The 22,714-nt window shown below is 33.7% G+C and overlaps 4 protein-coding genes and 1 non-coding gene across 6 annotated transcripts; 3 read left to right on the forward strand and 2 right to left on the reverse strand.

Moving 5' to 3' along the window:
* The first annotated feature begins 794 nt into the window (after positions 1–794).
* On the forward strand, positions 795–6,625 carry LOC101205782 (phosphatidate cytidylyltransferase 1). Its single transcript, XM_004134744.3, has 12 exons — positions 795–989; positions 1,419–1,556; positions 1,837–2,090; positions 2,244–2,395; positions 2,672–2,813; positions 2,933–3,089; positions 3,478–3,525; positions 3,616–3,702; positions 4,958–5,086; positions 5,174–5,230; positions 6,119–6,202; positions 6,317–6,625. The coding sequence occupies exons 2-12, from the start codon at positions 1,482–1,484 to the stop codon at positions 6,398–6,400; spliced, it is 1,269 nt and encodes a 422-aa protein (XP_004134792.1). The 5' UTR covers positions 795–989; positions 1,419–1,481; the 3' UTR covers positions 6,401–6,625.
* A 192-nt stretch (positions 6,626–6,817) lies between these two features.
* Positions 6,818–8,975, reverse strand: LOC101205550 (alkaline ceramidase). 2 transcript variants are annotated; one of them, XM_031886994.1, is made up of 4 exons: positions 8,598–8,975; positions 8,389–8,489; positions 7,725–8,025; positions 6,818–7,552 (listed from the first exon to the last, which is right to left on the reverse strand). In XM_031886994.1, the coding sequence occupies exons 3-4, from the start codon at positions 7,976–7,978 to the stop codon at positions 7,039–7,041; spliced, it is 768 nt and encodes a 255-aa protein (XP_031742854.1). In that variant the 5' UTR covers positions 7,979–8,025; positions 8,389–8,489; positions 8,598–8,975; the 3' UTR covers positions 6,818–7,038. The 2 variants fall into 2 exon arrangements, with proteins under 2 accessions (XP_031742854.1, XP_004134791.1); XM_004134743.3 differs by lacking the exon at positions 8,389–8,489 and having other exon boundaries at positions 8,598–8,963.
* A 912-nt stretch (positions 8,976–9,887) lies between these two features.
* Positions 9,888–12,128, forward strand: LOC101205314. Its single transcript, XM_004134742.3, has 2 exons — positions 9,888–10,590; positions 10,674–12,128. The coding sequence occupies exons 1-2, from the start codon at positions 10,224–10,226 to the stop codon at positions 11,162–11,164; spliced, it is 858 nt and encodes a 285-aa protein (XP_004134790.1). The 5' UTR covers positions 9,888–10,223; the 3' UTR covers positions 11,165–12,128.
* Positions 11,649–11,750, reverse strand: LOC116404847. The gene has a single exon (XR_004217945.1). It is a non-coding gene; the product is annotated as a small nucleolar RNA snoR109 (small nucleolar RNA).
* Positions 12,129–19,753: 7,625 nt separating the features above from the next.
* On the forward strand, positions 19,754–22,621 carry LOC101205074 (probable carboxylesterase SOBER1-like). The gene is made up of 6 exons (XM_004134741.3): positions 19,754–20,127; positions 20,855–20,907; positions 21,285–21,408; positions 21,504–21,625; positions 22,119–22,226; positions 22,312–22,621. Exons 1-6 carry the CDS (start codon positions 19,848–19,850, stop codon positions 22,399–22,401), a joined length of 777 nt encoding a protein of 258 aa, XP_004134789.1. The 5' UTR covers positions 19,754–19,847; the 3' UTR covers positions 22,402–22,621.
* Positions 22,622–22,714: the final 93 nt, after the last annotated feature.

A 22,714-nucleotide genomic window follows, 5' to 3' on the forward strand; every position in this document is an offset into this window, starting at 1 on the left:
ATTTATGGTTGCCAAGATGTATATATCATTACTGAAGAGTTGTATAATTGACAGAAGTAGAGGAGCTCTCGTATGCAACTTTAATTTTATAATAGTGTTATCTAGGGTTACATGTCATTGTACCTAAAAGAATTTGACATAATCTTCATCATCAATTATGCAGAAATTACACACTACACCAATTTTCAACTTCACGTAGTTTATCATCTGCTACATTGGAATAAAATATTAACTTCATTTAAAGAAAAATCAAAATTACATGAAATGTTTTGAAGGGAGCTCAAACATTTTTCTTTTAAACTTCAAATCATACAATTTCGTATTTGAATCATTATAATAAAAAAAGAAATGATGGTCTGCTTTTTGTCTAACACAAAAGGTGGTAGTTTATGGATTTTATTTTTTTAAAAAAAGAACATGAATGGCATTTAATCCATTGAGTTAAAGTTTTTGAATTTAAAAAATGAGTTTGAAAATGATATAGTTTAAAATTTTGAATGGAATCTTTTCAGACGCGAAAAATAAAAACAAAAAGTGCACTTAAAAACCCGAATTTAAAACAATTAAAATTAAACTTATTAAAAAGCTTTACAAGCAAGGAGGAAAGTAAAAAGAAAAGGCAAGCCACGTGTAAAGATGAGAAAGATCCAACGGCCAGCGTGCGACGAATATATGCCATCCCAACACAAAGGGAGATATAATTTATATAATTTATACACATTAAAAGTAATTAAGAGAAAGAGAAAAATTAAATTAAATATTAGGATTCGAATTCCAACCGTCTTTATACAAGAAATCGATTTGCGTTGCTTTTTCATCCTCAAATTATTCCTATACTGTTCCTCTTTTCTTCTTCATTTCCTTCGTCTTCCCTTCCATCCTTTTCATATTCACCATAAACCACACCAGGTTTCTCTCTATTCGATTTTCTCTACAAGTTTCTTTCTGCTGGGTAATTTTCTGTTGAGAGTTCTTCTTCGAATTTACAGGTACTGTTCACATGTTTATTGAATTTTTCTTTGCTTTTGAACTTTCTGCTTTCAAACTTAATCGTATTGGATTTATCTTCAGTACTCACAACTGAGCTAAACTGAAATGAACTGATAGCAAGCTTTGAAGTATTCGTGACCTTTACGGTTTAACTTCGTGTTTTCAGGACTGTTCGGTAGTTTCTGTCTATTCTTTGGAAATGTTATGGAATAATGTATTCGGTTTTTAGTTTGTCCTTTTTTTAATTAAAGCTTCTCAGATATTTAACTTTCGAGCTGAGAATTTCGTTTAAGTATGATTTTTCGGAACTTATTTGTGCTAATGTTAGGTGTTTCTATACTATTTATGTGTGCTATACGCATTTATGTACGTTGAAGTCAATACTTTGAGTTTTGAACTTATGGTCTTGTTTTGAATTTATGTTTCAGGGAATAGTTCTTGTGCAGCTAATGATTTTCGGGATCCGGTGAATTGCATTTCTGAATCGGACCATGTTAAACGAGAATATTCCTAATAGTCCGTCGACTCCGGGTGGCCGGACTCGGCATCGCAGGCGCCCAAGCGATGTGCGTTTTCCCTGTTTGATGCGTACCATTTTGTTATGTTTTAATTTTTATTCACTGTTACCTATTTTCCAAAAGGAATCTCTCTCGCAAATAGTCAATTTAAAAGGACTTCTGCACTTAAACTTTTAGGAGTAATAACAGGAACGCAAAATTGTGTAAAAAGTCTCATACCTATTTTTGTCAACGCAAATCTTATACTTGTATTTCGTGTGTATGCATGATATTGACTGGTTTAAATCATATAATTAACTTTAATAATTTGTTTTTCCTTTTTATTCAGGGAACTTCGGAGGATAGCAAGCAAAATGAAAGAAATTTACTAGTTAATGACCGGAGTAAATACAAATCTATGTTGATCCGTGCATACTCAACAATTTGGATGATTGGGGGTTTTGCATTAATTATATACTTTGGCCATCTCTATATTACTGCCATGGTTGTGGTTATTCAAGTTTTCATGGCAAAGGAACTGTTCAACCTACTCAGGCAAGTTCGTGAGGATACTCGTCTACCAGGGTTTCGACTATTAAATTGGTAATGTCAAGGCTTGTGCTTATTTTCTTGGTCTATCCTCTAGTCTCTATCTATAATACCGGTTACATTCTGATTCTGGGCAGAATGCTTTTACTTTTTCTTTTTAAGAAGCGTGCATTTTGTGTTTACTAATTGATTAGAACTCTAGTGCAGGCACTTCTTCTTCACAGCAATGCTATTCGTGTATGGTCGTATTTTAAGTCAGCGACTTGTTAATACTGTCACGTCAGATAAATTTTTATATCAGCTAGTGAGCAGTCTCATCAAGTATCATATGGTTATTTGTTACTCCTTATACATTGCAGGTTAGTGATCTTGTTTTTGGCGTTCTGGTTAAATATTTTGCCTTCTTGAAACTTTGACCTTTGCCATCAATATCATTTCCTGGTGTGCAGCAGACTACTGCAATTCTATGAGTGAAAATTCCATAGGATTTTCATTTAATTTCCATTTATTCATTCACTGTCAATTTTTTTTCCAGGATTATATTAGTTTTTTCAATTGTCTGGAAATTTTAAATTTTATGTTAGCGTTGTAACGTGCTTCCCTCATTTTTTTTCTCTGCTTCTGGTTTGACTCAGGTTTTATGTGGTTCATTCTTACTTTAAAGAAGAAGATGTATAAATATCAATTTGGCCAGTATGCATGGACGCACATGATTCTAATCGTTGTTTTTACACAGTCCTCTTTTACGGTAGCCAATATTTTTGAAGGAATCATCTGGTAATTCAACCTTCTTAAAAGGGAAAAAAATGTTATCTCATAAAAAATCAAATCTTTTTTGGCTTGCAATTTACCCTGGAATTTCATTTTTTCCTTATGAATGATTAATGTTTCTGCAGGTTTCTCCTACCAGCATCACTAATTGTTATCAATGACATTGCTGCCTATATATTTGGTTTCTTCTTTGGAAGAACACCATTGATCAAGTTATCTCCAAAGAAAACTTGGGAGGGATTTATTGGAGCCTCTATTATGACTATCATTTCTGCCTTTTTTGTGAGCAGTTTTTTCATCAACTTTCAATTTTCATCACTGGATTTGATGATTTTCTTATGTCAGCTTCTTATTGATGTTGCTCGACTGGTCACAATAGGGCTGTGTAGCTTTTGTTTTCAGAATTAATTATGAAGCACTAGTAGCACATTTGGATTACTTGATATGGCCTAAAATAGGGCTTAATTGAATTTTATTAAAGAAAGTGGACACTGATCAGTGATCATCAAACGAATTAGTATTTTCGTGTAAAATTGCTACATTAGCAGTAACTAGGTTATGTATGTCTCTGTCATAGATGGTTTCTTTTAGTAATGATTTCTAGTTAACATTCTCTCTGCGGTCCGACATTTATACTTGCTGAACATTGGCATATTCGTCTGTTTTGCAGCTAGCTAATGTCATGGGTCGTTATCAGTGGCTTACATGTCCAAGAACGGTACTTTTTTTGCTAATCCAACTTTCTTGCATTTGAAGAGGTTTGTTCTGATTTTGAAGCTTTTGCTTACATATGATTCAATAATCTCAGGACTTATCAACTGGTTGGCTTCACTGTGATCCTGGTCCTTTGTTTAAGCCTGATTATTTCACTTTACCAGGGTGGATCCCCGCTTGGGTCAGTAATGACTATTAATTGAATCTTGTTTAATATGAATAGTGTAACTCTCCTATAGCTTCTTATTCTGCCATTCTTTTTACCTTATATTAGAATTGTCTTCAACATGTGCATCCATATTCTATACGCTAACTACCTGATTTTGTGTGAGTTGTAATGTTGATCTTGTATTTTATTTTTGGTTGGAGAAGTTCACTTTAGGTTTGCTAGAACTTAGAATTATTAGCGAAGTCAGCAAGTCCATTATTAGACCATATACCAAACCTCTTAGACTAAATGTAACCCATTGTGCCATTCAAGCTTTATTTGAAAGGAGTGGGCGATTTAAGCTACATAACAAAGAAGAGGAAGATGCCTTGAAGCTAATTTTGCTTTAGAGATGAAGGAAAAGAGAAATTTGTCGAGGGACTCTTGCTGAGTGGGATAGAGACGAGTGTAGAGAGTAAGATATATACAGTGTGTAATGTACAGAGAATATCTAAGAGAATGCTGTATTCCCGTGATGCATATCTTTTAGCTATGTATAAAGGAATATCTATTCAAATTTTCTCATTATGATTTTTTTTTCTTTTGATGATTTTCAATATAAGTTGTTGGCGCCAATTAGTTCTCCATCATCCATTTAATTTACACGAGAGGAAAGGTGAATCTTGGAAGTTTTATTAGCTTATCGATCCTTACATGTCTCTTTATTTATTTGTACTTTATTTTTTATGATGGGAATAACTTTTGTTGTGAACAACTGAAAGAATACAAGAGGACAATTCAATCAAGTGAAACAATCCTAGAGGACCATTCATAAAAAGAAAGGTCAAGCCAAAAGGAGCTAGAAAAACTGACAAAACCTAGAAAAGAAAATTACTGAAATGGGTTCTCTTTCAAAAGTATGCAATGGGTATTAGAGCTAAATCCGTTGTTTCCCTAAAAAATTGTCTACTCTTGGTAAATTGGTATGATTCACCAGGCATAATCATTTCGTTCGACATGGCTGCATGGCATGTATATTGTACAACGTTCTTTGGCTTTTATAGTCAATGCTTTTACCATTTTCCTGCATACAATTTCATTTAATTAATGACTTATACTTAATCTTTCATAAACGTGCCATTGGTGATGTGAAAGGCCTTTTTGGTACCAAATCTGGCGTTCATCTATTTTGTATTCCCTTTTTTTTTTATAATATTGTTTAGCTTCAGTAACTTCACAAAGTTGGTCCAAATCTCTGAGGAATTCACATTTCTATGTTCTCCTTCAGTTCCCATGGAAGAAAATAAGCATATTGCCAGTTCAAGGACATGCGTTGTGCCTTGGTTTATTTGCATCAATAATTGCTCCTTTTGGAGGCTTCTTTGCTAGTGGTTTCAAAAGAGCTTTCAAAGTCAAGGTTCATTCTGAATACCATCCTTGCGTAGTTTTGCAAAGTCTCAATTTTGAGATCAGCTGTTGCTTACCATTTCTCTGATTGTTGCAGGATTTTGGTGATAGTATTCCTGGACACGGTGGAATTACAGATAGAATGGATTGCCAGGTGAACCACTGAGACTTAGAACATTGTTGCCTTTAATTAAGTACTAAAACTCTGAAGCAACAATAGATCTGGAGAAGAAACTATAGATATCATACATTCTATAGATTCATGCATAATATTGCAAACATTGGATGGATCATTAGGATGACTTTTATAATTAGATTCTTAATTTATTTATTTTGTATATCCATGAGTGTCGGAGTAAGCTCAAGTGATCTTGACTAATCTCACGGGACAATCCGTTAGACTCTACAACATTTGGATGTTGAGGAAACTTGTAGGAAATTAATTCCTAGGTAGGTGGTCATCGTGGGTTTAACCAATGACCTCTTAGTTAGCTATTAAAACTATATCTCTTCTTTATCACTAGGCGGTTCAGTTAGGTTTTCTAATTGGACTTTAATTGCAAGTCTGCACCTTTATTTCAAATGAATTCTACTCCAAACCTTGAAGGGTCATGAGTATGGAAAAGGTGATGAAATTATTTTCAAAGGTTGTTCATCTAACCGCAGTAGAGAGATCGAACCCTACATACTGTGGCTATTATTAGAATGGTTACATTTTTGTTTGAAAAATTCCAATTTGTCATCTATTGACCGGGATCCTTCCTCTGATTGTGTTTTGATATGCAATCATTTTTTCAAGTATGGGTCCATACACTTCATTATAAGGCTGTAATGATCCAAGTTTCTCTTCACCCTCCAGTTCTGGAAAGTTTCTGAGTACAGGTCCACATACTTCGTCCTCTATCAAGTGGGAGGTTCTAGCTGGTTTTATTGAAAGTGTGAATATTTTTGTGTTGCCTATCATAATAGTTCCATCTGTTGCTTATTCAGAGAAAGTGACTCCTTATCTCTTTACTGACATAATTGCTCTTCTTATGTGCAGATGGTGATGGCTGTCTTTGCCTACATATACCATCAATCCTTTGTTGTGGCTCAGAACATATCTGTTGACACAATCTTGGACCAGGTAAAATTTTTAAGCATTTAGAAAGTCATTCAAAACGAGCTCTTAGATTATCTCCATGTAATTTGAAATTGAGTTCACCACATTTATACATGCTAATGAATCTCACAATCATAGATACTAATGAATCTCACAATCGAGGAACAAGCAACTCTTTACATGAAGCTTGGGCAAATCTTGCATCAGCGGATGGTTGGCTAGAATCTGATTCCTTTATCCTCTCTCTTTGGACATTGTATCTTTGTGAAATGAATGAAAATATCATGTAATGATTTATTCTTTCTTGCCGTCTTAGTTTACATATCTTCATGCCTTGGCGATTATTCATAAATTACCTTAATAATCCTGTTGGATAGCCTGAATAAGTGTGTTGTTTTAAGCTCTGAATTCAGTAACTATACATATATATATACATACATTTGTATATAAGGTTGATATTCATTAACTAAAGAGAATACGCTATGTACCCGAATTACAAATATTCTCAACCACAAATTGAAAAAGCAAAAAGTTGAATTATTGTATACCCATTTCAGATTTCCGATTAGTACGTGTATCGAACCTTTCAATCCATTTGAAGAGTTCAAATCTTTCTACTAAAATGTTCAAATCAATATGTTTTCTGAAATAAGAATGCTCCATGTTAATTAACAAAAATACATAAGTGCGTTTTACTACAAAAAAAAAAAAAAAAAAAAATCTAAGTTCCTATTCGTTCCATAGTGGAAAGAAGGAAAAGAAACAACATTGCCAAAAAGATTGTTTTTTCTTTTTTCTTTTTAAATCTCTCTCTACTTCCATGGAAACACTCAACATAGGTCAAAATTTTGCCTGTCTTCTTACTGTGTTTTTGGTTTCTCAATCTTCACGTAGGGGAGAACTCCCATTAAATGAAGTACTTTAGGGGACCATCCTCTTTGTTGCGCCCGGCAAAACATTAAGAATGTGTTCGCATAATAAGAACTCAAACCCATGAAAACATGCCACAGGGCATGTCCTTGAGGATTGATGATCCAATGTGATATCGTCTCGCACAAACCCCGATCGCTAACCCAACAGAAAGTGCCTAAGAGAAGAGTCAATGAGTACAGCCTCGCTAACCGCTTAGCCGAGGCATCTTCTGTGTATATATAATATTTGTACATCCGAGGTATGCAAAGGAGACAGAGAATCACATAGTGCACCTTGAAACCAATGTCATAACGAAGAATCGAATGAGCCACAGCGAACATGGCTCCATAGAGGAAGAGAAATGTTGGCATTGTACTTCGGTAATGCCAATCAGGTGAATAGAGAATGTACATGTAAAGAAGCATCTCCCAAATCATTGGTGTTTCATCACCTTGCTGTTGCCTGGTTAACAAACAAAGTTTCATCATTCAAGATTAGACCAAAAACATATCCAACATTCCACCGGCGCACATGAAATGAATATAAAAATCAGTAGCTTAGACAACCTAAATTATTCAAGTAGTTTGAACAAAATATCAAATTACATTATGAGTGTGTTTCTATTTGAACTTACACTTTTTGCAATGTGGCATGGTAGAACATACTACCAATGGCTAGTATCATATTTGATATGTGGAGTACACTAAATCTCTTCTCGAAACGTTGTCGCAAGGCATTTGCAAGACCGATCAGAGCCAAAAGAATGGTTGGGATGTTTGAGACTGTATTGTAAAACTCAGCAATATAAGAAGAATAAGCATAATTCCTCTCGCAGCACTCTGTCGTAGATGTTACAGGACCCCAGAAACTTGATATTCCATCAGCCATCCTCCACCACGGTCGCCTTAGATTCCGTTAATATTCACCAAAAGATCCTGAAGTAGAAGGTTTTTATATAATCATCAAATTCTAAACTAAGTGCTCAAACAATTCCAAGCTAAATGTTCTGCTACTTGGAATATTTTGGCTCATTACGCTAGGCACTCTCAGATTCAAATAAATTTGAAAATATACAAACCCCAAAAATCATTTTCGTCCTGTATCCTATAAATTGCTCTAATTAACATTAATCCTGTGTCAAAATGCCATACAATCCATCTAAGAGGTTAATCAAATCACAACCCAAAATGTAGAACGCAATAAGCAGATCCCAGAATGCATATTCCATTCCATGAATTGGGGTTAGCCATGTTTATCGGTGGAATACAATAAATCGGGCAAATAACAAGATCTAATACCATTCGTGAACGATCGCCCACATGACACTACCATATGTTTGTATACAAAATCAAAGAAAACGCAACGATTCAACCAACCCAGTTCTTGCTGGTCTTGAATACTTGAATCCAGAGGGGGAAAGCGAAAAAGAAAACGCAAAATCAATCAATAGCCGAGAAGATAAGGAAACGTTGTAGGCTAAAAATTCCATGAAAGATGAAAAACGAACCGTTTTAGCTGATGACGCCGAGTTCTTTGTTGGTGTTCATTTCTCAGATGTGAACGAGAAACGGATCAGTCCGATGGCCGATAATCTGTCTTCGCCTTCAAAGGAAGAACGGGACGAAGACCAGCAGCTGCTTTTCTTTTTTTGGTTGTTTTAATGGAGCTCCGAAATTTAAATAGTTTCTTTGCTTCTTCTTCTTCTTCTTTCTGAAATAGATATATATAATTTTGTTCAATTCTTCGTCCTCGAATGTGAATCCTCTCCCTTTCCTTGACCGTTCGTTCGTACTTCGTGTTCATTTCGACTTTTTTCCGTGTCTTCTTTTGATTTTATTTGTAGCAACAGCAGAAGTTTTCAGCCCCCATCTGGGCCGGTGCTTGCCGACACTATTGCCCCAAATAGCACAAGCCCAACCCCCGTTCTAGGCCCAGTATACTACCAGACCCAACTCTCGGGCCCAACAAAACATTATGTTTTATTAAATTACAAGATTTCTATATTTATAAATTTTTTTAGAATGTTGCTATTATTATTCCTAAAATTATCCATAGTATTATAATTTCTCATCAAATTTACTATTTTTAACAATTTTCCTTATAATTATCATCTTCTTAGGACCTTTAAGAAGTTTTTATTCTCTTTTAAGTTATTGTTTTGTTTGTGTCATGACAATGAGTTGAAAATTCATCTATATGTTTTCCATACACACCACACATACATGTATTATATGTTGTACTACATTTTTTTTCCTAAGAAAGGTACATTCCACGAAAAATTCACTCGTATTTTAGAGATAAAGACGATTGTACATAAATGATGAAAAAGAAACACATCTAAAAAATCAAATTTAATGTTCAGTGAATCTGGTCATCCCTACAACCATAATCCCATTTTCAATAATCATAATCTGAAAGAAAATAAAAGAAGGCAGCGTCAAATTTCCTCATCCACCCCAGCAAAGGAGGATGACGTGTTAAGTAAGACTGTGGAGACTTAAGATGACACTCGTGGGAAACACGTGGGATACTTATGAGTATTGCATGTCATCACAAGTCATTCACATTCAAACTCCATCCTTTCTTTTCATCGAAGTAGTGGAGGGTTGTGTACGTACTTTTCTCTAGTTTTATTAAAAATACATGTTAACATTATACGTTCAAGAAAGGTCAGGTCATATCTATTAGAGTGAGTAATCTTTTATTAAGTATTGTTGACTAAGGCAAGATATTGTTCCATTTGTAAGAAAGTTGAGGATGTGAATGCATAAACATTAATCCAAACTTAAATAGATAACGTTGTCCGTGTACTCCATTGTTATATTTCCCGTGAAGGAAAAGTATTTGGTCAAAACAAACCTCAATTTACTTCTCTCTTTTTCTTTTCTAAACAAAATCCAAATAATTGGATTTTTGCACAAAAACGCCGTCACCGCCACATCTCTCCGTGACTTTAACTCCAAATCTCTATATAAACACACAACTCCATTCCGTACACAACACCATTACTCCATCTTCTCCACACCATGACCACATTCTTCCGCTTTTCCCTACCACCTTCTTCTCAATCTCAACCAACTAATACCTTCACAACCATATAAACCAAAAACCCATCACGAATTTCCCAATTCAAATGGATAGATTAGCCGCACTCTTCCGCCATCGTGCTGATTCCTCCTTCTCGGAGAGCGGTAGCGACCATTCGCCTGAAAAACCCACCGCCGACCTTTTCGACCTCGTTAAGTCGTTCATTGAAAAGGGTGATTTGGAATTTAAGGAAGGAGAGAGGGAAGATTGCTGTACTGAAGAATCAGACGGTTTTTCCTTTGATTCAGATGCAGGGGTCGTCAAGTTGCGGAATCTGTTTGGTTCCGTAGAAAACAAGAACGAGGAAATCAGAATTGAAACAGAACAAGCTCTGAAGCTCGTTGGTGGAAGGTCGTTACCGGGGATTAATCGACAATTGATGGCACATTTGCGAAGAGAAGGCTTTGATGCCGGTGATGTTTTTTTTTTTATCCTTCTTTAAAATTCAAACGACAGTTTAATTCATTGTTCAATTGACTCATTTGAATGCAAACAGGTCTTTGCAAATCGAAGATGGAGAAACCCCGGGCATTTCCGGCAGGTGATCATGAGTATATCGACGTCAATTTTGGTGGAAATCGGTACATCGTAGAAATCTTTTTAGCTAGAGAATTTGAAATTGCCCGTCCAACAAGTAAATACGTATCATTACTAAACACATTCCCCGAGATTTTTGTTGGAACTTTGGATGAATTGAAGCACGTGGTGAAGCTAATGTGCTCTGCCATGAAGGAGTCCATGAAAAAGATGAATATGCATGTACCTCCATGGAGAAGAAATGGGTACATGCAAGCAAAATGGTTTGGTTCTTACAAACGGACTACGAACCACAAAGTGTCAGGATCGTCTGAAGCAGAAACTTCGCCGGCGGAAATAAGTTTACCCTGTTTTAAATCCTACCATTGCAGGGGAGATTTCGGCCGAAATGCAGGTATCAGAGTTGGGAATTTAACTGCTGTTTTTGGTGGCAATGAGTTACTTATGTAGTATTAATAGGTCAATAAATTGTATATAAAATTAGTTCATATTGATCATTTGTATAGTTAGGGTCTGATTCTTAGTGTTCTTGTGCATTTTTTGGTCCAAAGTTGCACCCAAATTCAGAGCAATCTATACAGATTTTTTCATGGGGGGTTTTAGCTTGATTTTAGAAACAAAGTCTAAGGACAGTCCCAATAACAGATCTATATATATTTTTTATAAGCGTTCTGGTTTAATATATCAAAGAATTGCAAACTCGATCTCGATCCCAGTTTCGATCTCGTCATCCTTCAAAACCTTGAAATCAGAGAAAATAGAAAAATTGTAGTCACCGATAGACGCAAGCTACTGGGAAATCAAAGCAGCTTGCCTGGAAGGTGACAGAAAAACTCAATGTGAGAGAAGGTTCTCATGAAAAAAAGGCTAAAAACTATGCCATTTCACTCATCTCTCCTTCTCATAACCAAACAAAACAAGAGATTTATAAAGAAAATGTAAGAAGTTCGGTAAGCAGATTCGTCGACGAAAATCAGATTAGATCTGAAACAACGACCGGCCAGTAAACTTCTGTGGATTGATTTAGCTGCAGCCTCAACGGCAGGTCAAGAACAGGGCCATGGCCCTGCTCTTGGTACAATACAGCCTCAAGAAAAACAGATCATAAGAAACAAAATTCAAAGGCGAAAGTAAAAAAGTTTGAGAGCGACGAGAGTGTTGAAGGTTGAGCGAACGGAATCGATAAGATGGCGAAGGTGTTGAAGAAGCTGCGGTGAGGACTGAGGAACGATTTGTTAAAACCCTAGCAAGGCCATTTAATAGAAGATTTGGGTGAAGAGGAATGTAGTGGGTACGGGAGATCCTGACCGTTGATATTTCAAGGCGATGAGATAGGGTTTCTTTGATTGTGTATTTTCAAATTTATTAGAAATATAGCGTTGTCTTCGAGCTTACTATAGTATTGAAATTGAAATTTATTTTTAATTAACAAAACTTTCCAAAATATCTATAAATATAGATTTCAAGTTCATTGTTTGACAAAACATTAACAATTTAAATTTTATAATGCTCTTAAAATAGTTCTAAATCTCAATCAATAAAACTGATTTATAAGATTGGGAAGAAAAAAAAAAACAGGGTGTTTTTTTTTTTTTAATTTTAAGAAATTATGACTTTAAAAAAAATTCAAATCGTAATTTGGCTTTCAAATAAAAATTCTAATCTTTATTTCTCTTTATAAAATTAGCTAACCTATAATAATAATAGGTTGCGGAAAAATAAATAATAAATATCTCCACATATAACCCATGGCATAGATATAGATGAGAATATTACAAGAAGAATTAAAACTTTCATTTGGTTGTATTGGTTTGTATGCTACTTCGTGTAATTCGACCAAATTTTAAATTGCCTTTATACATGAGTTTAAGCTTTTCGATCAATTAATAATTTATCGATCACGAATTTAAGCTTTTGGGTCAATTGATGATTTAAGATAATATCAATTTTATAATGCCTCTATCCATCCCTACAACTCGCTTTCTTAACTATTTTAATTTTTAGTATCTTTGAAACTAGTTACAGAAAAATATTTGTTAAACTACGAGATTCCACATATCATGATAGATAGAAATAAAAGCAAAAATAAATAGCATCTATCCATTTTGATTAGGTAATACTTAATGTATTCAAGATGCATCCATCTTTACGCAACAATTTTAAAAATGTTTCGTAAAAATAATAAAAAGGATATGATAGTTTGAAAATTTAATTAGTGGAAATGGGTGGAATGGATGAAAATAGGTACATACATCCAAATATTTTTCTTTAAAAAAATATTGTTGGTTCCTATTGAATGGTTTGAACAACCATTTGATTGACTCCCTCCTAAATATAATAACCACCCCAAAAAAGCCACTAAATTAAGGGTAAGAAAAACGAAGGAGGATGCCAAAAACAGATGGAAGTGAAAGCAATAAATGGGGTATGGTTTGTTTCAATGGGAAAATATAAATTGAAAACCATTCCCTCCTTCTTTTCACGATTCATTCAAAGTAAAATTTGAAGAATCCAAAGGTCAATACCAAAAAAAAAATTTAAATGGCATGCAACACCAACCAAACAATTACTATTTTGATAGCTATCATCATGGTTTGTTCATTAATACTAAACCCAACAAATGCATAGCTACGGTGCCATTGGTAGGAATTCACCCACAAGATAGGTAGGAATTCACCCACAAGATAGATGCAGATTTGGTAAGTGCAAAATATTAGGAGAACCCGTCAATCCTTATACCAGAGGATGTGAAGCTATAAAACGTTGTAGATCTGAAAATGAATTTGAAGTTGGATCTGAAAATAAATATGAACTTAGACCTGATTGATTCACACCCTTAGCTTCCACATCTCTATTATGTCATTCCATATTCTATCTCTTTTAGTTATGGCCATGGTGTAGAACGAGTGTCATTCACTCGTATATGGTATTGACTTGATAATTTTTTAATATTTAATTTATTATAACTATATGTTTGGTTTTTGTTAAATCTTCAATTTGTTTATGTATATTTTTGTTTCATTATCTCTTTTCTCAATTCGTGCTTTAGAAAATAGTTTTATGTGATTCTTTTTATTAAAAATTAAAATTCGACAAGATTTAACGAGTAATTTACATCAAACTTTAATTAATAATTTAAATTTTTATAAACCTAAAATTTAATTAATAATTTGATTTTAAAAGGGTAAAAAGTAAAGGTCGAGATAAAAGAATTAATAGACAAATCAAATACAAGTTGGATTATTATTATATATGAAATCGAACTTTTCAGTTCAAAATCATGGAAGATCAAACCTATATATAACCCCACGTTAACCATTCCAAAAAATTTATAAGCATCAATTTGTAAACATTTTACATAGTACATAAACGTTTATAAGCATCAATTCTTTCTTCTCTCTTCCAAATGTCATTCCTCTCTTTCTTCTTTTTCTCTAGTGACTTTATGGTTGTCACTTGCCCACGCCATTTACAATTTCACATCTTTGTCAAGGTAATTTTTACATATATAGATTTCTTTCTTTGTTATTGTTGTATACAAGTCCTTGATGACAAAAGAAACTATAAGAAAACAAAAATCACAATTCAATTTTCACTTCTCTGCCAGTGCATTTAGATTTGTTAACAGATAATTAGTGAATGTAAATTTATTTTTATACCATTGAATTAACAAGATTTCGAACCATCAACTTTGTAGCTTTGTTTCTAATCAAAAGTATATTTTATTGAACGCACATATATATATAACAACGACAATAAAAATCGAGAAAAAAAATAACAAAAAAGGGACTCAAAGATCAAATACATTTCACGAACTCAGGATACATTTTGTCAAACCACAAAATTTTCAGTACATATGTTTCTCAACTAGGGTAGATAAAAATAGATGATAAAAAAATGTGGATCAAAACTGTGAAAAGGTGACAATATATAATGTAACACAACGATTCATTTCAACGTTCGATTCAATGACTCGTTCGAGTAACATTATGAATGTCAACCACAAAGAAGCCCATAAATTAAGCAAAACCACCGAAGTGTGTGCAAAAAACATAGAAATAATGAGAAAGCAGTTCATGGATATCGGTAGAAAATGACAAATATTTAAGAGTATTTTAAAATGGGTTTTTGTAAATCTTTCATCTTCTTCCTTGGGTCTTTTCATTTAGGGAAAAGAAAAAAAGGAGAGGATGAGAGGGAGGCAAGAGAGAGAGAAAAGGTATCAACCCAAAAACACACAGTAGATCAGAGAGTATTTTTCTGCAAACGGAGCCAGCCGACAGGAAGAGTAGAAGACGTCGGAGTATTGACGTCAGCTAAGCGGCGGGATCGAGCGAGCTTTTCCGGCGTGCATGATGGGTTGACGGCGTCTGACGTTGTTTGACGGACGTGTTCCTCCGGCGTTATCTGTGGTGGTTTGACAGCCGCTTTCGGGAGTTCATCAGCGGCGGATTTGAGACTGTCGGCCGTGGGTTCTTCACAGGTTTGCAGTGGGTTGTTTGACAACGTGAGTCTTCGGATAGAGGCAGTGATTTTCGGTGGGTTTTGGGTTTCGTGTTGATTTCTGTAGTTGTATCTTGACTGTCTTGGTAAAATCCCTTCAAACTGATTCAAGGTGGATGTAAATCAAATTATTTGGTTTTAGCTTGAAGTAATTTCAAACATTATGGTTGTTTCAAAAGACAAATATAAAGTGAAATAATTCATTGCCTCATTCTCTTCATCCTCATTCAAACTAAAATTGAAGCTTAAAGAAAGAAGTAAATGGATAAAAAATGGCAGCCAGTATGTATAATGATGGTTTGCTCATTTATAGTAACTCCCAACAAATGCAAACTCCAATAATCATGGCGTTATTGACGAGGATGCATGAAAAGATTAAACTATCCCCATGGTCATTGCCAAAAACCAGGAGAGCCAAAATAGTTATACCAGAGGATGTGAGTTCAAATAAGGGTGTAGAAACTAGAAACCAAGTTGTCCGAGGCTGCAGCATAATAGCGGTTGGATATGTGGATTCTAAAATTTTCAAGCCATTCATTATATTTATTTTGATGTCTGAGTTATATGTTCTCTTACTTAATTGAGTTTGTGATAATTACCGTTTGTTTTACTGAATTAGATTTTTATGGTTAAAGTGAGTTTAAAATGATCTCTGTATTAAAAATAAGAGGTTTAGTTTCCTATCCCGGCAAGTATTGTATCAAAAAAAATCGTATGCATATTGAAATCAATTTATTTTATTAGTTTTTTCTTGATCATAATCATAATAACACACCTATACTTACATTTTACGCATATGTAATGCAATACTTAACAATAAATAAATAAATGCGAAAATAAGAAAATTAAGGATAAGTTAGTTTTGGTAAATGTTCATTTTTTCTTTATTTTAAAAAATTACAATTATAACAAATTATGTTAGCGATAAACTTATATGGTAGATAAATTTGTATGACTTATCGATGATAGATCACTAACTATATGTTTTATCAACTCTTATCTATTCATGATAGAAGTTTATTGCTAATAGATTATGTTATATTTACATTTTAAAAAGTTCTACTTATATATTTTAATATTTTTTTAAAGGAACTACAAATTATTATGAAGACCTTATTGTTGTAGATTCTTTTCGAATGAATGGGATTAAACATTTTTAAAATATAGTAGGGTTAAGAAAATTAAAACATAGAGTTTATTAATATTTCTTACACATTCATATACATATGTTTAGGTTATTGGAAGTAGTAAATATAATTTTTAAAAGAAAAAAAATATACACATTCATAATGGACAAAAATAGGTTCACCAAAGATGCATCAAAATATTTAATATTTGAAAAACTGTTGGAGGGTTTCCTATTGGTTTGAACAACCATTTGATTGACTGGGTCGTAATTATAATAACAACCACTAGATTAAGAGTAAAGAAAAGGAAGTATGCTAAAAATAGATGAAGTGAAAGCAATAGATGGGGTATAGTTTGTTTCAATGGAAAATTATAAATTGGAAACCCATTCCCTCGTTCTTTTCACCCTTCATTCAAAATAAAATTTGAAGAATAGAAAGGTCAATACCAAAAAATAGTTAAAATGGCAGGCAACACCAACAAAACCCTTGTTATTCTGATGATAGCTATGATCATGGCTTGTTCATTGATTGAAAACCCAACAAACGCAACCTCTCTCGGTTATGGTGTCATTGGTAAAGGAGACGCAAGATGTAAAGATGGTAAATGTGAAATATTAGGAGATCCAGCCAATAATTATACAAGAGGATGTGAGCCTGAAGAACACTGTAGATCTGGATCATCTGGATCACCTGATCAATGATTCACAACATTTGCTTTCCACATCTCTATTCCACCATTTTATATCTTATCTCTCTTCCAATTATGACCATGGTGTAAAACAAGTGTGTGCATGTCATTCATTCATATATGGTATTGATTGGACATTTCTTTGATATTTAATTTATTAATTCAATGGTTTTATTAGTATGTTGGATTTGTTATATCTCCCTTTTTTTTTGTGTATGTTTCTTAATATTCTTTTCAGTTTTCCTCCTCTCGATCAAGAAGATAGTAGTTCGATATGATTTTTAATTAATAATTTAGACTTTTTAAAGCTAAAATTTAATTAATAATTTGCTTTGTAAAGGGTATAAAGTAAGGCTAAAGGGGGTGAGAGAGGAGATAAAGAAAAAAGTAGACAAAATCAAATGGAACCAAATGGAATTACGAAAGGACGTTGACACGTTAGATTGTTAATTACATATAAAATTGATTTTTCGATCCAATCCGACTTTAATTTTATGTTAAAAATCATGAAAGATCAAACATGTATATAGCCATCTTAATTAATACATATGTGTTATTTAATACACATGTGTGAAGGATAAGAGTGATTATTATTAACCATACATTAATCATTCGACTTGCCATGCAATTACAGGTTACTAAATTAGATTAACATTTTAATTATCAAATTTTTATTAGAGAAAACCACTTTTTGTGTAAACAGTTTGTAATTAGACTTAATTTAGAAAGAATATAACATTTTATGGACACCACTTTGTTTAATTTTGAAATGACCAAATCAAACGGCTCTCTTTCTCCTCTCTTCCGACGATCATTTCTCTCCTTCATCCTTTTTCTCTATACAGATTAGATTTATTTGTCCTTAATTGACAAATAAATATTAGTGAATGTAAATTTATTTCTACACCATTGAATTAACAAAATTTTGGAACAATCAACTATATGTAGATTTGTCTATAATCAAAAGTGTGTTTTTATTGAATATATATATAATATATATGTAATGCAATAATACTTAAAAAGTGAGGGATATCTAATTTAAAATAGTTACGAACCATGAGATTTTTGGTATACATATATATTTCTTAATTAGGGTGGATAAAAATAGATGATAAAGAAACGTGAATTAATTTTAAAAAAGGGACAATAATATAACACAACCATGTTTTATTCAATTACCTCGTTTGAAATAACATTTATAATGTCAATAGTAAACAAGGCAATCAATTAAGCAAAATCACCTGAGTGTGCAAAGATAAATGAGAAAGCAATTCATGGATATCGTTAGAAAATGATTAAGAGTTTTTAAAATGGGTTTTTGTAAATCTTTCATCTTCTTCCTTGGGTCTTTTCATTAGGGAAAAAAAGAGAAGGAGAGGATGAGAGGGAGGCAGCCGAGACAAGAGAGAGAAAAGGCAGCAACCCAATAACACATAACACACAGAGAGACTGTTTTTCAGCAAACGGAGCCGTCCGACAAGAAGAGTGGAAGATGTCGGAGTATGGACGTCAACTAGGCGATGGGATCGTGCAAGCTTTTCCGGTGTGTATGATGGGTTGACGGTGTCTGGCATGGTTTGACGTTCCTCCGGCGTTTTCTGGGGTGGTTTGACGGTAGTTCTATTCTTAACAAAATCTCTCTATAGCTTGAAGTAATTTGTAACAAGAATGGTTGTTTCAAAAGACAAATATAATGTGAAGCTTAAAGAAACTAAAATTGAAGCTTAAAGAAAGAAGTAAAGGTATAAAAAATGGCAGCCTGCACGTATGAGATGATGGTTTGCTCATTTATGATAACTCCCAACAAATGCAAACTCCTTGGTCATTGCCAAAAACCACGAGATCCGGCCAATAGTTGTACTAGGGGATGTGAGTTCGAATAAGAGTGTAGAAACTAGAAACCAAGTTGTCCAAGATTACAACATAAACATAATAACGGTTGGATATGTAAATTCTAAAATTTTCAAACTCTTCTTTATATTTTTTTTGAATTATACGTTATCTTAATTAATTGGGCCATAATTACAACTTATTTTGATCTACCTAAAAGTGAGTTTAGTTTGGTGGTATTAACTTGACTTTTTTATTTAAAAATCGAAGGTGTAGTTTTTTTACTCTGCAATTATTGTACTAAAAGAAATTTCTATGCCTATTTAAATCAATTTATTTCATTAGTTTTTCTTTGATCATCGTAACATGTTTACTTACATTTACGCACATGTAATGAAATACTTTAAAAAAAATAGGAGAAGTGAAAACAAGAAAAATAAGAACAAGTAATAAACATATACATTTTTAATTTCTACGTATTGTCCATCAACATTTATCTTATTTTAAGAAATTTCAATTATAACAAATTCTATTAGCGATATGCTTATATGGTCGATAAATTTGTATGACCTATCAATAATAGAAATTTATTATTGATATATTATGTGATATCTATAAATTTTTTAAAATATTGTTAGATTCGAAGGAATATACTTACGACAAAAATTTTATACACCAAACTCCGTATTATTTCATATTATCAAATGAATGGAATTAAACATTTTGAAAATATAGTAGGGTTAAAAAAATTGAAAGAGGGAATTTATCAATTTCTTGCCCATTCATATTCATATATGTTTAGGTTATTGGAAGGAAATATATTTTTGAGAAGTAAAATATATACGTATGTAATGCAATATAAGTAGTTTTGAAGATGTAACACTTAATTTTTTGAGATTTACAAGATACATAATACGTCAACGTGAAGGAAATTTTGCAATAACTCTAGCGGAGAAGAAGCGATGGCCATGGGAGACCAACTATGCCTACTCCATCAGTTCGTCAACAACTAACCAACTCCATCACGCTCTCTGTAGCCACCCTCGCCGCAACCATTCTCTTTGTTCTATTTCATTCCCCTCACTCATCTTCTTCAACAACCCCACATCCTATGGCTGCTCGAACCTTCATCCTCTGGCTTCATGGATTGGGAGATTCGGGTCCTGCCAACGAACCAATTAAGAGCCTCTTCACTTCCCCTGAGTTTAAACGCACTTCCTGGTCTTTCCCCTCTGCTCCTAACAACCCTGTCACCTGTAATTGTAAGTTTTTATGATTTCATTTTTAGGGTTTTTCCTCTGTCCGTAAATGGCCGTGATGCGAATTCATATTTTACTTGACTTGGATGAAATTGCTTGCGTTAGGTTTTATTTGATCTGTATGTTTTTTGGCTTATTGCGTGAAACTGTCTTCCCATGTTATGGGAGTGTAGTTTTATGGGTTTGATACCCTTGTGTTAAATGACCCTATTCCTTGTTCTAATTAAAGAACTTATATGCTTCGTGTGTTGAACTTGAATATCACTATCGATCTTCATCCGAGGAAGACAGACCTTATGCTTAAATGCTTTAGAATGGTATCGGATAAAAGTGTGATGCCTGAACCTGAACTTGGTGTGGTGAGTGAATTGGTATACAGGTGAGAACAATTACCTTTGCTGGTTTTTGGGTGATTTCAAAAACAAAGTCACGTGGGCCATATCATACCATTATAGAGTAATGTGGGAGGTTCGTTGCTATTATCAATACTAACCATTGTAGTAAATTTTACCTTAAGAGATGACTGTGTGTCAGTTTTTTCTGTTACGAATGACTTGGACAGCCAAGGGTGATTATATAACATTTAAACTAAAGAGAAATAGGTGACAAATAACAAAATGATAGGCCTTTGATTAGAACCCCTACTGCCACTTGTCTTCAGCATCTTCCCTTTTAAACAAGTCTTTTAATCTTCTTATTCTTCAATTTGCTTTTTTCTTTCAACTTGCAGATGGTGCTGTAATGCCTTCGTGGTTTGACATTCATGAGATTCCAGTAACTGCTGTAAGTTAAGGCTTTAAAGTTTAACCCATCTTTATATACTCTTTTTCTTCTTAAAAATGTTGTACCATGTGAAGATTTTTTTCTTTTGTAGCAAAGTTAAATTATTATTTTTGAACTCTTCAATTGTTAAAGATAGGCTAATGCCTCAAAAAAGATGCATCTCCACTTAAAACTTCTGAAGAGTTGCTCTAATTCTGTCGACAAAGGATTATTGTTGATTTCTTTTGAAAGGGTTAAGTAAGGAGAAAAGAACCTGAAGAATCGCCAAGATGGGAATGCTAGCCGTTTCCTTTTCAGTTTTCTTTCTTCTTCTTCTTCATTTTTTTAAAGGTTTTATATAGTTGTTCTTTAAAATCTTACATTCTTTCATGAATCAGGATTCTCCAAAGGCTGAAAGCTCTGTACTTGAAGCAGTACAAAGTGTACATGCAAAGATAGACAAAGTGGTAGATGGTGGCATAACTCCAAATAACATATTTGTGTGTGGATTCAGTCAAGGAGGTTTTAGTCTTTCTCCTCCCATCTATATTTGCTCTAGATGCGTATCTATAGCCCCTGTATGATAGTTTCTTCGTATTGCTGTTAACTTCTCGCAGGTGCCTTGACATTAGCCAGTGTTCTTCTATATCCAAAAACTCTAGGAGGAGGTGCAGTATTTAGTGGATGGGTTCCTTTCAACTCAACCATTATTGACCGAATACATCCAGATGCAAAACGAGTACTTCACTCTTTCTGCGACCATGTGATCATATTTTGAAATTGTTATATGAGCTTGTTCTCTCAAAGAGTTTGCTCACTGGTGATATGTTATTGGATTAGGGTGTTTATTTTCATAAATTTCCTTGGTGATCATTTTTTAGGATTCCCACCGGCGATATTTTAATGGATTACGGTGTTTATTATCATAAAATTCCATGGTGATCATTTTTTGTGGATTTAAAACGTGCAGTTTGAGTTGAATTCCATATGACTGAAGCAGCGAAAGCATTTCTTTTTATCAGAACATTTAAATCATTTTAAGTACATTGTCAAATCCAAAGAGCTCTACAATGAACCAATTGATTCCACATTAGTCAACACATCCATTTTGTTACATCTTTATTCAAAAGTTAGAATTATAATGGTGGAAGGTGCTTGTCTTTATGGCTACTTCTGCTGTGAAAATGTGAATGCCACTCAATTTCTTAGGTCTGAATGTTTTATCTGTGCAGACACCAATTCTATGGTCTCATGGAATCGACGACAGAACCGTATTGTTTGAAGCTGGGCAAGCCGGGCCACCATTCCTCGAAAAGGCAGGATTAAGCTGTGAATTCAAGGTAACTTGCGCAACTTCCTCTCCTACAAATCATATAGAAAATTTTGATTGAAAATCTGAAATGGTTCATTCATCTGATTCTGAAGGCTTATCCCGGTCTTGGGCATTCGATAAGCATGGAGGAGCTTAAACACCTTGAATCATGGATCAAGAGCCGTCTACAAAGCTCTTCCTAAATACTTTTGGTGGATCACAGCCGTCGTTTCCTGATGTGGGAAGATCGTTATTTTTATTAACTTGGATAAACTGAATAAATATCATTTTCTTGAACTACTTTAAAACGCGGTATAATAGAAATTTGTTTGGAAAGGCGTCAAAGTAGAGTTACGAGCAATATCTTGGACCAATCAAGTTGACTCATAAGAAAGCAAAAAGAATGATGACTATTCCACACAACAATACCTGCTTGGATCATTAATACGTTGATTACACAAATTATCCTTAAAAAAAAAACATCAACGACGTATTCTTCTCTCTCAAGTAGTGAGA

This window comes from Cucumis sativus, chromosome 6, assembly GCF_000004075.3.
Source record: "Cucumis sativus cultivar 9930 chromosome 6, Cucumber_9930_V3, whole genome shotgun sequence".
Taxonomy (NCBI): domain Eukaryota; kingdom Viridiplantae; phylum Streptophyta; class Magnoliopsida; order Cucurbitales; family Cucurbitaceae; genus Cucumis; species Cucumis sativus.